The sequence below is a fragment of the Lepidothrix coronata genome, unplaced genomic scaffold, assembly GCF_001604755.1.
Source record: "Lepidothrix coronata isolate B3197 unplaced genomic scaffold, Lepidothrix_coronata-1.0 Scaffold91, whole genome shotgun sequence".
In the NCBI taxonomy this organism is placed as follows: Eukaryota; Metazoa; Chordata; class Aves; order Passeriformes; family Pipridae; genus Lepidothrix; species Lepidothrix coronata.
Genome location: NW_016690271.1, coordinates 591,907 through 606,441, shown reverse-complemented (window position 1 = coordinate 606,441; position 14,535 = coordinate 591,907). Strand labels below are relative to the sequence as shown.

At 48.2% G+C, this 14,535-nt stretch overlaps 2 protein-coding genes across 2 annotated transcripts in view; one reads left to right on the top strand and one right to left on the bottom strand.

The window, feature by feature from the left end:
* The first annotated feature begins 140 nt into the window (after nt 1–140).
* CENPV (centromere protein V) lies at nt 141–3,346 on the top strand. The gene is made up of 5 exons (XM_017821494.1): nt 141–352; nt 1,324–1,422; nt 2,214–2,283; nt 2,686–2,800; nt 3,144–3,346. Exons 1-5 carry the CDS (start codon nt 141–143, stop codon nt 3,266–3,268), a joined length of 621 nt encoding a protein of 206 aa, XP_017676983.1. The 3' UTR covers nt 3,269–3,346.
* An 858-nt stretch (nt 3,347–4,204) lies between these two features.
* Nucleotides 4,205–14,535, bottom strand: part of PIGL (phosphatidylinositol glycan anchor biosynthesis class L) — a gene marked incomplete at its 5' end in the record, with an annotated part of 56,664 nt that continues 46,333 nt past the window's right edge. Inside the window, 3 exons of the mRNA XM_017821492.1 lie at nt 4,205–4,432; nt 5,521–5,654; nt 11,383–11,414. Of these exons, the coding sequence (XP_017676981.1) occupies nt 4,334–4,432; nt 5,521–5,654; nt 11,383–11,414 (265 nt within the window). The remainder of the gene's footprint in view (nt 4,433–5,520; nt 5,655–11,382; nt 11,415–14,535) is intronic.

Sequence of the window (14,535 nt, the reverse complement as noted above, 5' to 3'; positions counted from 1 at the left end):
CCCCCTGTCCCGCCGTGTCCCAGCCCCTTCCCGTTCCCGTTCCCGTCCCCGCTCCCGCCGTGTCCGCGCGCTCTGGCCGAGCTCTCCCGGCACCGTCGGCGGCGCGGCGCGGGGGCGCCCCCTGGCGGATGGGTCGGCGCATGGGGCACTGCCGTCAGGGCGGCGCGGCCGCGGGCGGGACCCGCCGGGCGCGGGGCAGGAGCGCGGGGGGATCCTCGCCCAGGGGGAAGGCTGAGCCCCCCTGGTCCCCCGGCCCCTTCGATCTGGGGGCGCAGAGCGGGCGCTGGGCCGCCTTCCAGAAGCGGCACGGGCTGAGCTGCGAGGAGGCGGCGCGGCTGCTGCTGGACGCGTAGTGAGTAGCGGGGCCGCGGTCCGGCCCCGGCCCGTGGGAGCATCGTTCTCCCGGCCGCACCTGCACAGCGGTGCACGGGCTTGGAGAGGTGCCGCGAAGGGCGGCGGGGGGATCCGGGGGGCGGGGAGGGGGCGCAGGCACCACGGAGAAAGTTGCTTTTTCTGCTAAAGCTTCCCCTGTTTTACGGCTCTCTGGGCAAAAATGCCCTCGGGGGGCACCGCGAGGCTCAGCCTCCAAATCTCCACCCAATTTCCTGTGCTCGCTCTTCGCAGAGCGCTGCACATCATCGCCGCGCTGCAATCAGTAAGTGTCCGTGGCAGGGAAAATCTGAAAGGAAAATGTTTTTCCTTTGCGTTTTGCGATTGACCCGGCACGGTGAGTCTGCCCAGCTGCTGAGGAGGCAACTCAGACAGAGGGAGAGGCACAGGCTGAGAAATTCCCTGATCATAAAGTTCCCCCGCAATTACAATCTGAAATAAAACACCTTTCAAATATTATGTAAAATCCAGTTATCTCTGCTTTTTCCAGCTTTTAAATGGAGCAATATTAGTGGTGCTGGAGGAGTTGTGGGGAAAACTGTTGGAAATTTCAGTTCTCAGTTCCAAGTAGGTTGTCCTGTGGTAATAACCCTGGTTTCTGTAGGGTTGTGCAGGACACAGCTGCAGCCTGGGTGACACTGTGACCCGGACTGGGGTGGGGAGCTTTCTTGTACAGAGTAGAGAGTCCTCGAACTGCTGTTCTTCTTTCCTTTTCAGCATTTTAATTAAACCACAAAAGCAATTGCTGTGAGGACAAAAGCCATTCCCTACCTCACTCTGACACATGGTATTAAAATACATTTGAATAGATACATTTCCTGGTGTTCTGCAACTGCTCAAGGCAGACCTGAATAATGTTGTGTATAGCCTTACTGCTCTCTTGGCCAAAAAAAGAGAGTATGATCACAAGAGCTCTGTTGTTTCTCTTTCCAGTGAACACAGAGGTTTGGTCAAGCACACAGGAGGCTGTCACTGTGGAGCCGTCCGCTTTGAGGTCTGGGCTTCACCACATCTGCACGTGTTCAACTGCAAGTGAGTTGTTTTGTTCCCTGTTCTCATACATGAATATCAGCTTGTCTGCTTTTGCAGCCTCAGAGCTAAAAGATGAGACAGCTGCACAACACCCTCTGAGCTGTTTCCATCGGATTTACCCTTAATTACGTCCTGATCCAATGTGAGATCAACACCAGGGATTTCAGGTGCTGCTTCTCTGGGCAGGACTTCAGGTCTCACAGCCATGCTCATGCAGAAAGTGTCAGGAGAGATCTAGTGAGTGCAGGTGCTCAGCCATCTGCTTTACATTTCCTCTCAGTCAGTGGGCTCAGAGCACATTGATCCTTTTTTAACTTGGTCTTCTCAAGTGACATTACATCTCTGACCACATGTGCCTCAAACTAAAACACTCTCTGATTTCATTAGTGATCTCCCTTTGCCTGCAAGCAGTTTGCTCATGGGTGAACTTCTGAACTTTGCTTTCTTGTTTGCAAAGTAATTAATGTTGGCAAACTTGGCCAAGCATGGTCTGAAAGATTTTTCAGGGCTAGAGTATGACCTTAAAGAGCTGTGTATGTGAAGAATATAATGTTTGGTGTAGGAAGACACCTTATGGGGGCACCTGTGTAGGGTCAGTCTGTTCCATGGGTGTGCTCAGCCAAACACTACTGACACCACGAGGCCACTTTCACCACTTACCTCTGTGAAGCCACCCAGGAGCCATTCTAACTGTCAGTGGAGTTTCTGTTGTCCAGAGGTCCCTGCTAGATCTGACTGCTGCACTACAACTTGTCCACTGCTTCCAGAAAGGTCTGCTTTTTCTTTTACAGTTGCAGCATTTGCACAAAGAAACAGAACAGACACTTCATTGTCCCAGCGTCGCGTTTCAAGCTGCTGCAGGTAAGAGTAAAACACAGTAAGAGCGTGGCCATGAGTTTGAGCAGTATAACCCAGGGTTAGCCTGGATCCAAGCAACACCCAGTTTTCTATCTTAAGTTCATGTGTGGCTGTTGGGGGGAAATGGCTGAATTTTGTCCTGTCTGGGGTGGGTGTGTTAGTGGATCTTATTTAGTGAGGTGATATTGGAGCTCTTGCAGTTCTGAGGCTTGACTGTTATGGACACATTTTTACATACAGAGAGCACAGGAGCTCAAAAAGGAGCATGAATGCAGAACTCTGTGTATCAAGATAGGAAGGTGGTATTTTAAATTTTACATTTCTTAGCTATAGGCCTAAAGTAATTTATCCATGTATTTATACGGAAAACTTATTTATATAGAAAACTGCTTTTCATTGGCTTAGGGTGCTGATAATTTGACAACATACACCTTCAACACACACCGTGCCCAGCACACGTTCTGCAAGACCTGTGGTGTCCAGAGCTTTTATACTCCTCGTTCCAACCCAGATGGTTATGGTAGGTACAAAGAGGAAGCTGTGGTAACCAAACTTAACCACCAAGCACCCCTTGGGTAAAGCCTCCATTGGATGCCAGTATGACAGCAGGGAGCAGCATGTGTCTTAAGAGTTTGTCCCTAAAGTGTTAAACATCTGGATCTGCAGCCTGAACCTGTAGCTCCTCCATAAGAAAGTCTTACCTGTGATGTGTGGGCTTGTGCCTGGGACAGGATTCTCATCCAGGCTCCTCATCCTTACAGCGATAGCATTTATATTCCCTGAGATGCCCCATCCACGGAGTGGTGCAGGCATCTCCCTCATTTCCTGAGAAGCAGGTTTCTATGTGCTCTGTCTTTCTTCAGGGATAGCTCCCCATTGCCTGGATGATGGCACCGTGCAGACCGTTGTCACAGAGGATATCAATGGCAAGGAATGGGAGAAAGCAGTGGGGGAGCATAAGACCATCAGAGACATGTCAAAACCTTGACACGGCCTTCCAGCAACTGAACTTGGAGCTCTGCTGTGGAACTGCAGTCTGGGATTTCCTGGGTGATGGATGGTGAAATCAATTTCTACACTACTGTTCTCTGTTCTCTGTTTCTTAAATAANGACACGGCCTTCCAGCAACTGAACTTGGAGCTCTGCTGTGGAACTGCAGTCTGGGATTTCCTGGGTGATGGATGGTGAAATCAATTTCTACACTATCTTTCTATGTTGATTGTCTCATTCCTTTGTGACTTTCAGTTGACAAACTGCCTCTGCTCTGTAAACCACTCCAGGGTTGCTAGTTTGGCATTTTGCCTCGAGCTGTGCTAAAGTTTAAGTCACCATATAAAAGACCTAGTTACAGTCTGGGTCTCTTGCACCTCATTCCTACGTCCTGCTGACACTCTTGTGAGTTGATCTTGAGCCCCATGTTCTGAAGCAAGAAAAAATGCTCATGTTTCATGAGGGACACTCTGAGAAGGTGGAGCCTGCAACACAATACGTATGAAAGAAGCAGCAGCAGCAGCAAAGATCAGTGCAATTAGAGAAATTTGTATTATTTCTGATGTTTTATTGAAAAGCTTTGGCTTTTTAAAGTTCTGACTGAATAAGAAAGGTCTTTGTAGATCTGGTATCTGTGGAGATAGCGTGTTCTTTGAAAAGTTCCTCCTGATATCTTGATTTTATAAAAGCACCAAGAGATAGTTGCCAAGCAGTCCTTGCAGCTGTATCTTTTTTGGGGAAATAGTTTGTGCCATATCTTCTCCAACGCAGAATACTCCTGCATTCAACTCCTAATTAAGTTAATCCAAATTTCTCATCCCAGTTAAGCTTCTACAGTGAGAAAACAGAGTAGCTGTTAAACCCTGTTCATCTCAAGGTATCGGGCAACAAGATACTCAGAAGGAAGTTCACATGCCTGGTTTCTGTAGCCTGGAGAATGCTACACAAAGAGCATCCCATCCTCTCCAGCACATAACACAGGAGTTTCCTTTAGTCCTGAGCCTGGCATGGTCCTTTTTTTTTTGGTCATTCTTTTCTCCTGGAGCTGTGAGCCATGTCCTGCTACAGGAGGTGCAGTGAATTGACCACCATGTACCGGGAGAAGAGCACGTAGAGGCGACGGAACCAGAGGAGTTGGCTGCGATGGCACCGCATGGCCCTCTAGAAGGAAAAAGAGTGGAGAGAGCATTACAAGAACCTTCCAGGCCTCATGTGAGGGCAGTTTCCTAGGCCTCCTGTGAGGATCACTGCCAATTTATAGGACAGCCTGTTTTCAGTGAGCAGTGGGAGGTGGGAGGCTGCCTAATCCATGGGGCCTCTCTGCCCCTGTGTTTCTGGTGTTGTGCTGGCTGATGTTCAGAGGGTCCTGCTAGAAAGGACATTATCAGCTGCAGATTGGTGCTGAGACAGTGTATTTATCACTTATAACTCCTCCTCCCCATGTGATCTCATGCCTGAGTGTTCACATGCTGGGGAAGCAGGAACCCGATAGGTGAGTATCTGGGAACATCCCTGCGTTTGCTTCTGACCACACACTGCCAGCTGAAACCGAATATTTACAGAGCATCAGCAGAAAAAGGTCAGGTTTCAGAAACAAAAAACACATGGAAATAACGAACACCACCTCTATCTGAGCAGTTTCCATGTGTAACTCTCCCTTTTAGCAGCCTCAAAAGCAGGAAAGTTCTGCAATTTGTGAATTAACAGCACTGGTTTCTGGGCAAACATTTTCATGCTATGGAAGGGGAGCTAATCAGATTCTGATACAGGGAACTGTGGACAAATGTGTGAGATCTCATGCAGCAAAATAAAAAACGCATAGCAAAGAAGGGAACTCTTTGGACCACAAGTTGACAGGCTGTTTCTGTCTTTAGTTAGAGCTGTGGTCCAAGGATGCTGTTCCTGACATGGAGTCATGCCAATCTTTGACAGGCCACTCATATATTGGGAATATTAAGTCGGATCCAGTCTCCTCTGAAATGTATCCTGCATCCTGGATGCAGTGTAAAACTCAGTGCTCTGTGACTACTGGACACCTCTGAGCTGCAAATCAGCTCAGCCCCGTCCTGTCACACAGCACACGAGGTCACCTGTCTTGTCCGTTCATGTTTTACAAGTCACTGCAGACATTCCTTAGTGACATTTATAACCCACTTATGAAATTCCCCGTGAATGTGACACTTCTGACTAAGGTCTTCACAGTGATGACGAGCCATTCAAGCAGGTTAAGCAGGTGCCACACGTCTCACCTTGGCTTGCTCAGTCTCCTCCTCTGAGAGGATGAACAGGGCATCCCCGGGCAGGAGGCAGGAAATGGGCACATCCAGGAAGGAAATGTACTTCCTCAAGAGATTCACTGACTCGAGCACGAGCACACGGCACCCTGCACAGAGGAAAGGGGAATTATTTCAAAACAACAGTACTGTAAGGTGCCCTTCTCTCCAGGCTCAGCAGGTCTTTGCAGGCTCCCATGTGCTGCTGGACTTGGGATCCTGTTGCAAAAGGGGAGCAACTTTTCCTGATGCTTCCACCAGGATCTCTTTGTGCCCAGTGCATGTTTATGATCATTTGTACCGGTTCTTATTCAGTATATGACTACTTGTACTGGTTCTTGTTTTGTACAGTCTGTTGAAAGTAAAACTGGCTTTGACTACCACAAAAACTGAAGGTTTCTTTTGCTTATAATTAAATTATTCCTACATAATGATGATTCTCTGAATGCTGGCACTATATCACATAATGGAAATTTTAAAACAGCAGTCTCTGGTTCAGCTACCAAAATGAAATTTCACCTTTCTGCTCCAATTCTTACCTACAGAATAAATATTTACATGTCTCTGGAATGGCAGTATCAAATATTAACTCAGGCAGGCAGTTACACTTTAACAGCGTTCCAGAATATGTTGCTCAGATGTTTGTGATGAAGCAGAGGAAGGTAAAATGTATAAAGATTCTGCTGGTTTGGAAGCTTTTTTTTTTCTGTTTTAAAGATCCCCTTGAACTCAAAAGTTGATTGCTATTTTTTTTACTATGGCTAAATTGTATTCCCTGATGAGCTCAGAGCTACTGATGGTCCCATTTAGAGCCTGTAGCTCTCAAAGGAGCTGCTTTGGGATTTCCTGGGGCTTGGAAGCTGCTGTGATTATGCTCCACACTTCACAAATTGTATTAAAGTGTGACAGAAGAGGCCAAAGTAACAGTTTACACAGGTGGTCAGAGACACAATTCAATTCACAATTATATTTTCTTCAGTGTGCCCTGAAACAGTGACATTACTCAAAGGAGACACAAGACAAAGCTGAGCTGCTGCAGAGGCTCCTGATGTACCATTTCAGTGTGTGAAGCCTGTGCTCAAGTCTAATAACTGCTTGAGCTGGTGGTGCTCAAACGCCTTTCAGCCCTACAATGTCAGCAGGACTTGTGTCCCTCTAAGGGCAAAGATTCTCCAGGACAGCAGCAGGAACAAAGAACTTTTCCCTACTTTGGACATTTGGTAGATCCCTCAGTTTAACCTCTACCAAGTTTGAGATAGGAAGGGAAAACTTGTTGCTCTACAATTTCCTGGAGATACAGGGGAAGCTCCCACAAGTCTCCAGGGTAGAGTCTGGCACTCCAAGATGCCCCATCAGCACCATTCCTTTCCCAGCCAGGGGGCTGTGACACACTGAACCCAGGGACAAACAGCACACGTGGGACCATCCTGACAAATCCCCTCATAAGTGATTTGTGTCCCAGCCTCTTCCCAGTGATGCTGACTCATTTCACTGCAAAGAAAAGACTTGCTTTTATTCCAGTCAAAGCCTGCAAGGGCAGGACATGGCAGCCCCCATAGACTCCTTCCAGCACATCTCTGAGATCTTTCAATTCCTTTCTTTCTTTTTTCTCCTTCAAGAGAAGATTGTTCCAACTTCTCAATAGATTCTTCCACTCTCCAAAGAAAAACTGGTAACTTCTTATTTCAGTGTCTCAGAGGGCCCCAGGGCCACGCCCCCCTTTCCATTGATCCTGGGACGTGACTCCCCAGCAGGACGGACAGAGCACACAAAGGAGTTCTTTTCTCCGGCTGTGGGCAGTGATGGGCAGGGGTAGAGGCCTCAGGAGGAACCACTGGCATTTCTATCCAGATAAAAGCTGACAGGAGTCTGTGCTGTGCCAGGACCTGGAGGAAAAGCCCTCCTGAACTCCTGGCTCAGGGAGCCGCCGGGAGATGGCGGTGTCCGCCGGCTGCGGGAGCGGGACCGCAGCGCTGCCTGCGGCGCTGCCCGGCCCGGCCGGCTCAGACCCCTCCCGGCACCCTCTGCCTCGAACACCCTCCTGCCTTGACTGTGCCACTGCCGTGTGCCCACCCCCGTCCTCCCGCAGCCTCAGCCCCCAGCCCTGCAAGGTCACGGTGCTCCTGTGAGCAGCAGCTGTGCGATGAGCTCTGCCAAGCTCCCCGCGGGGTCCCCCGGACGTGCGGGAATGCAGGGAGCTGTGGGACCAGCACGGATGGCTTGTGCCACTTCCTGACCGCGAGCCTGAGCCCCCGTCTCGCTCCCGGCCCACCTGGACAAGTGACAGCAGAGCAGTTGCTGTTTGGCTGCCATGGGTCTCAGCTGCTCCTGCAAAGGATGCTCTGCAGGGACAAGTGCTGCACTTGCTCACAAACAGAAGTGCCCTGAGGGTTCTTCTACTCCCAGTACAGAATTTCTTGTTTCCAAACTTGGAAGGAAACTTGTGATGTGCCACGAGTGGGGGAACTCTCTTCCCCCTTCTCTGCAGAGACCCTCTGGGCTGCTGCTGTGGGTAGTTTGAGAGAGAAGAATTAGTGCTGCACTGTGGCAGAGGAAAGGAATAGATATGGATCCTCTTGCTCTTGTCCTCAGCATTCCCACTGGCCACCTGTTTGCTTTTCAAACAAGGGAAGACAAGGCTAGAGCAAACACGGGGCAATGGATCTTTCCTTTCCTGGATGGTTGTTAATGGACTCTGGCAATGCCATGAGAATTCCTACTTGCAATGATGGGAAGAGAGGCCTGACACAGGGTTACCCACAACTGCCCTCTGAAGCCTGGACTGCTCTGTTAACAAAACATGCTCTCCCTTTCCTCATTTTTTTTCCTTGAGAAATATTAATTCATGCAGCAATTACACCTTTTGTTCCCCAAAGCTCACCAATAGGGGATAAAAACCACTGCGAATTATTTCTGTGTGGATCTATCTGACCTGCTGCGCCCTCCTCGGTCAGATCAGGCAAAGTGGTGGCACGGTGGCATTCAGCCTCCCAAAAAAAGGGCACTCTAAGAGCCTTCTGTGCCAGTGATATCACAAGGATATCCATGTGCTGACAGCAAAGCCTGTTCTGCATGGGAATGTGAGACGAAATGAAGCAGGGAAGGAATGTACAGTCCAGGGAGAGATGAAAAAGGGTTCAGAGAAACAGGCTGCTCCCTGCCAAGCAGGGTGGGAGCAGTGCTGCCATTGAGGAGTCCACTCCTGTGACACCAGCAGGTGAAGCTTTTCAGAGCCTGTTGTGACTGTGTTAGGGAGCCAAACAGGTGTTCCAGCTGGAGCCCCTGAAACAGCAACTTAGCCAGAGGCCTCTGAGATAACACTGGAATCCACGAAGTAACCTTGGGCAGCCTGGGAAAGAAAGAAAGGAAGCTGCTAACTCCAGTGGAGGAATACCTGTGATGAGTACCTGCACCCAAAGATAAAAACAAGAAAGAGAAAACTGTTTTAGGCTAACACCACTTTCGAATATATACTGGTATATATTTAACAATAGTAGTGTGTTATTAAAAGGTTTGAAAGAAGTGTGTAAATTTAAAAAATGTGTGTAACAGTGCAAAAGGTGGATCCCTGTGTGCCTCCTTTTCTGTACCGTAGAGATCATTGCACTAAGTGTGATAAAAGTATGTTAATGTAAACATTGCATGACCTTTTCTGCCATTTATCTGGGGACGATGAGGATGAAGAATAAAGCCTCAAACTTATACTGCAGTCAGATTGTCTTGTTTAACAACTAAAAGACGTTTCAAAAAGTGCAAAACTGCATTAGACAGATTTTCAGGCATTGGCAACTGTGACCTGGGCAGGAGGGGATTAGCAGTGTAATACAACCTCTCTAGGTTGGCAGAAAGGGCAGGATCAATATAGCTCGTGGATTAGGCCTGGAATAGAAGTGTGTGAAGCCTGCAGCCTGCTCGGCTTGGCTTTCTGCTTCCAAATCACTGAGGCAGCAGGTCTGCCTAGAATGAGGAGCTCCTGGGCAGATCTGTGTGTGCTGCAGGCCTGCACTGCTCCTGAGGGAAGGAAGCACACCAGCTCTTTTGGAAGAGCACTGGTTATAGCTGGAAGGGGCCAGTGGCAGGGGTGGGAGCATATCCAGCAGCCCTCTTGACTTCCTGAGACAAGCCCAAGTATCTTGTGCCCAGGCTGGAGAACTTGATTACAGATTATAAAAAGCCTGTAGTGTTTATGATGGCTAAAGGCATTAGAAAGCAAAGCAGGATATTTAGGGTGCTCATTTGCATATCACTGAGGCAATGCAAGGCTTAGCTGGCTTTTGCATTTGCAGAGAGATTTTCTATGGATTCCCTGATCACATGGGCTTACACAGGTTCACCCACACATAGTTCCTTCTTACCAACAGCAGAGCAGCAAATTTCCATGGCCTGAACATGCCTTTCAGCTCTATCCAGACAGCCTCAATCCCAGCATCACTCTTGTTTCATTAAGCCCCTCTGATGCACAGCCCTGCACGCCTGCCAGATCAAATTATAAATACTGGGAATTTCAATGAGACTGGAACTATATTTGGAAAGGCTTAGCGTAAGCAGCAGCATGGGAGCTCCCCGTTCCTTTGGTGTTTGTAGGTCATGTCAGATGTGATGTAATCAGAGCAGCAAGGCTTTCACACAGCTCCAGGAGTCTCTTGATGCTGCTGGAGAAATGGAAGTGTTCTCTATACATGGGTTCTGTTTCAAACCTGAATGAATTTGAGGCTCAGCCCATATTCAGGACCATAGTGAATCTAACAGACCTGCATGAATAGCACATGAAAGTGGCTCAGTGTAGATGGGGCCTGACAGCCAGCAGTGACATCAACCACTGCAGGTCCTTGTCCTTTGTGCTGCACAACAGAGCTCTGCTGCATCCCAAAGCTGAACAAAGAAAAGGTCCCAGGAAAGAAGTTGGCATTATACTGCTCTTTCATAAATTGGGGAGCTGAAGAGACTGGAGTCAGAACTCAGCTAAAGGGCATTCTGCCATCTTGGCTCACACTCTCTCATTAGGTCTGCAACTTCCTGCTAGCAGAGAATTAAAACTGATTTGCTGTGACTCATTCAAATCCTACAATGATTTGGGAATTAGCATTAAAGGAACACAGCCCAGATGGCTGCTGAGGGAACAGGAGGTTGACTGGGTGGGCCTGGTTGAGCCACCTTCCCATGATCTGTCCAAAGAGCTGGTTGACAGCTTTGTGCCTAAACTAGTTCCTCACATTTGTCCCTGAGTCAGGCACTGTTTGCTGGAGATAAGGGCTGCAGCTCTGCTCTGGGACAGCAGCTGGAAAATGGGTCAGGAGCGACTTGCTTCTGTAATTTGTTTCTTTCCTTTACCTACTTGTACAGAGGGTTTCTCAGGGATTCTTGCTCATTTGTAGATGAGAGAAGCCATTACAAAACTTGCTGTGCCACTGCAGATTTCAGGTACCTTTCGTGAGCACATTTTGATGGAAGCTTAACTTGGTACACGCAAACATTCTTGGCTAAGCTGGTAATGGTTTCTGAGGCCTTTGTCACAGAAAAGAATAACAGGCTTGTAAGTAAGACATGACCAAAAACTCTGTGATTAAGCTGAGAGACCTGGAAATAACAACTCATATTCACCCAAGACAGCAAAAGGCACAGGGCAGACACTGAATCACAGAACCTCTAAGGACAGAAAAGTGATTGTAGAGAAGTCTGAGTGGGTAAAAACTGCAGGGAGATAAAAGGGTAAGAAAGAGTTGAGCTGCAGGTTGCATTTGCACTGCAGGGGTGAGTTGGGCAGCTGGAACCCTGCACAGAACATTGATGTAAGCAATTGCCCAGTGCCTGCAAGGGCAGGGATGTGAGGTGACCTACCTTCAGGTAACTTCCTCTCTGAATGCAGGTACCTGTGAAAGGAGAGATACATGTGGGTGAACACAGTGGAGTTATCCAAACCCTGATTTTACAGGCATAAACTCTGTACACTAAACCAACCCTTTTCTCTTCACACACACACACATTTACAATGGCCAGTCTTATGAGAACCCTCAGGAGCCGATGCTGGATGCACACCTCAGGCAGGGATAAGCCTCACTGCCCACACTGTTCTGCCATTACTTTCCTCATCTTGGCTGCTGGGACACATCACAAATAAGCTCTATAAATCCAATTCACTCTCAAACTTCTCCAGTTGCACTAAGGGAAACTGCAAGAGGCTGCCAAAGGCTATTCACCTCTGGGAGCACTGGCTGTTTAAAGCCCAGGGTCTGCTGGCCAGGGACATTGCCTCAGCAGCTCCTCCTTGGGACCAGCTTCTTGTTTCCTAACTCACACTGGCACTGGGACATCTGAGAAGCTGCTCTGGCTTTTTGCTCACTGAGACTTTGATCCCTTCATGATTTTGTCCTGGATAGTCTCTGTAGCAAAAGTGCTTCCCTTGGAAACAGGATGAGGGGACCAGTGTGGGAGATGTGAACAGTGAAGGCACTTCCATCAAGAAGTGTAAGCAAATGATCCTGGTATGGCAAAAGCATCAGAGGGTATTAGCTTCAATTCCTTGTTAATTCTCTTGTTTTTCCTGCTCTAGCCTGTGGCTCATGGCTTTGGAGCAATTGTGCTGACATTCCCATCTGCATCACCCCAGATTTGGCCCATGGCAGGGCTGGGAGGCAGCAGGTCTCCAGCAGATGGCACTCAGGGCTGTCCCAGGCGTGCTCTTCCATGAGGAAAAAAATTCCAAACAATGGAACATTTGCCAAAAGGAGAAAGGAAATATAAAAAAAAAGTTATTTAACCCTGAGTAATATGTAAAGAGATTGTTATCACCTTACAGTGGTGTATTAAACGAAGGACAATGTGCCAGTTCATGTGTAAATCAACCAGGATCAAACATGCATTATATGTAAACTGCTGTGTTTCTCCAGTCACTTCAAACTAGGATTATCTCTGGCTATTGGTTAAGTTCAAGGAAAAGGATTAACTACACAGGCATAGACAAAATAGGAAGCACGGAGTAATGAATATCCAACACAATTCAAAGCAAAAGTCAAGCCAGAAATGCAGGTCATGGCAGAACTCAAACAGCAATCAGAAAACATATGCCTTACACAGATTCTCCTGCCAGTGCTCTCCTCTGCTCCAGAGCCAAAGCTCTGCAAGCAATACCATTTCCTACTAAACAATGGCCTTGGAATACTGACTTGGCCACCTTCTACCACTCAAGTCTTACTGCTCTGAGAAAGATCATTAAATGTTGCCTTGTAAACATTACCAGCAATTTTTTGTGGGCAGTGGAGGGGGAGGAAGGTTTAAGTATCGCCATTAATATCTGCTCTGCTCTTCTGCCAGAGGTTTCTTCCCCCACAAGTAGAATCTGGCCACCCAAAGAAGTGATTCAGCACTTGGTACAGCAGGCGGGGTGGGAACTTTATAGAACAAGCTTGGAGAGATAAAGCAGTGAGTGGTTGTGAAATCTGGCAAACTATCTGAAGGCCCAGTGTCTGTTCTGGGTGTGCTGCTCTGCCATGGAGGCACCTTCAAAGCACTTACTGAGCTGCTCCCAGAGGGAACTAATAATAACCATTCCTGCCAGCAGAAACAGGAGCAAGAGATCCACTTCATATGGAAACGTTTCAGCAGGAACAGGCAGCATCTTCAGCAGGGAAGGAGAGTTTCATTCAGCAGCAAATTAAGGAGTTTATGCTGTCTAAGGGTTCAGGCAGACACAAACTGTATTTTGGTTACTGAAAGGTCCTCAAAGCTGCTGCCAGCAGACCTGCCATTCATCTGGAAGAACAGGCATGAAGAAACTACTTCATCCTTTTTGTCCTGATCCAAATGCTTCAGGACTCAGCAAGGCTCAGTGCAGAGCTCTGGGAATGGGCTCCACCCAGCTCTATGTGCAGAGGAATTGCAGCCTTGCTCATTTGTATTTCTCAGGCGAGAGATACTCTGTGGTTACAGAGAGAGAGAGAGAGAGAAACACAAAACTCTACCTCCTGCACACGTTCACAAAATGAGCCAATCCTCTCCCAAATCCATTGTCTCGCTCCCATCTCCACCCTCCTGGAGTGTCTCCATGGGACACTTCCAAGTAGGGGAGAGGTTGCAGATCTCAGTCGTTGCCATTTTGGGAATGTTGTTTTACAGATTGGACTTGCTGTGGTTTGGGTGAAATGAAAGACTTTGGCATAAAATCCCCAAAAGTCAAACACAAACATGCTCTTTTTCAGGAGCTTTTTCCATGTGGGTGTTGTTTTTTTCCCCCCGGAGACACTTTTTATAATTCTTTTTAAACATGAAGTGACCTAAGGTGGCTTGTTCCCACCCACCCACCAAGTGCCAGAGGCTGGTGATTACAGGGCACCTCTCACTGCACCCTCTCTGTTGTGCCTGTGGTAGGTTCAGATCCCCATGGGAGACCCTCTGCAATGAAAAATTTCAAAAGGCCATGAGACATCTGAAGGCTCCAACCATTTCTGCACTGCAAAAGCTCAGCCCCGACTCCTCCCTCGAGGACCAGCTGCTTTGAAGGCTGTTGCTGTCTGCAGCCATCAGCTGCATCTCAGCAGAACCACTGAAATGGCCCAACAGCCCTGACCCTGCAAATTCAGGACTGAGCTCCTCCCAAATTCCCTGCCTTTATTCAGTCATCCTCAAGGAAAGATGTGAGCAAAGTGAGTGGATCAGCTCCTGTGTGGCACCAATCAGTAAAACCTCCACTTGGTGGAAAGAAGAAACAAGTCAAGATAGAGCTGAAAACTTGGTCTTGGGGAACACAGAGCTCCTCTGGGGAACACAGAACTCTAGGGCTGATCCCCTGGTGGGTGTGTTATGGTTTTGGCCATGTTCTATTTGATGAGAAGTTGTTCACTGAATTCAATGACTTCACTCTCCAAACACTCTCCTGTGCCAAAGGCAAAACCCTTCACTGAACTGACTGTGCTGGCTGCTGTGGAGCACTGGGGAAATACAATTCTGGAGAGCATGGAAAGAATGGATGTCTTAAAGCTGTGCTGGGGCTCCATT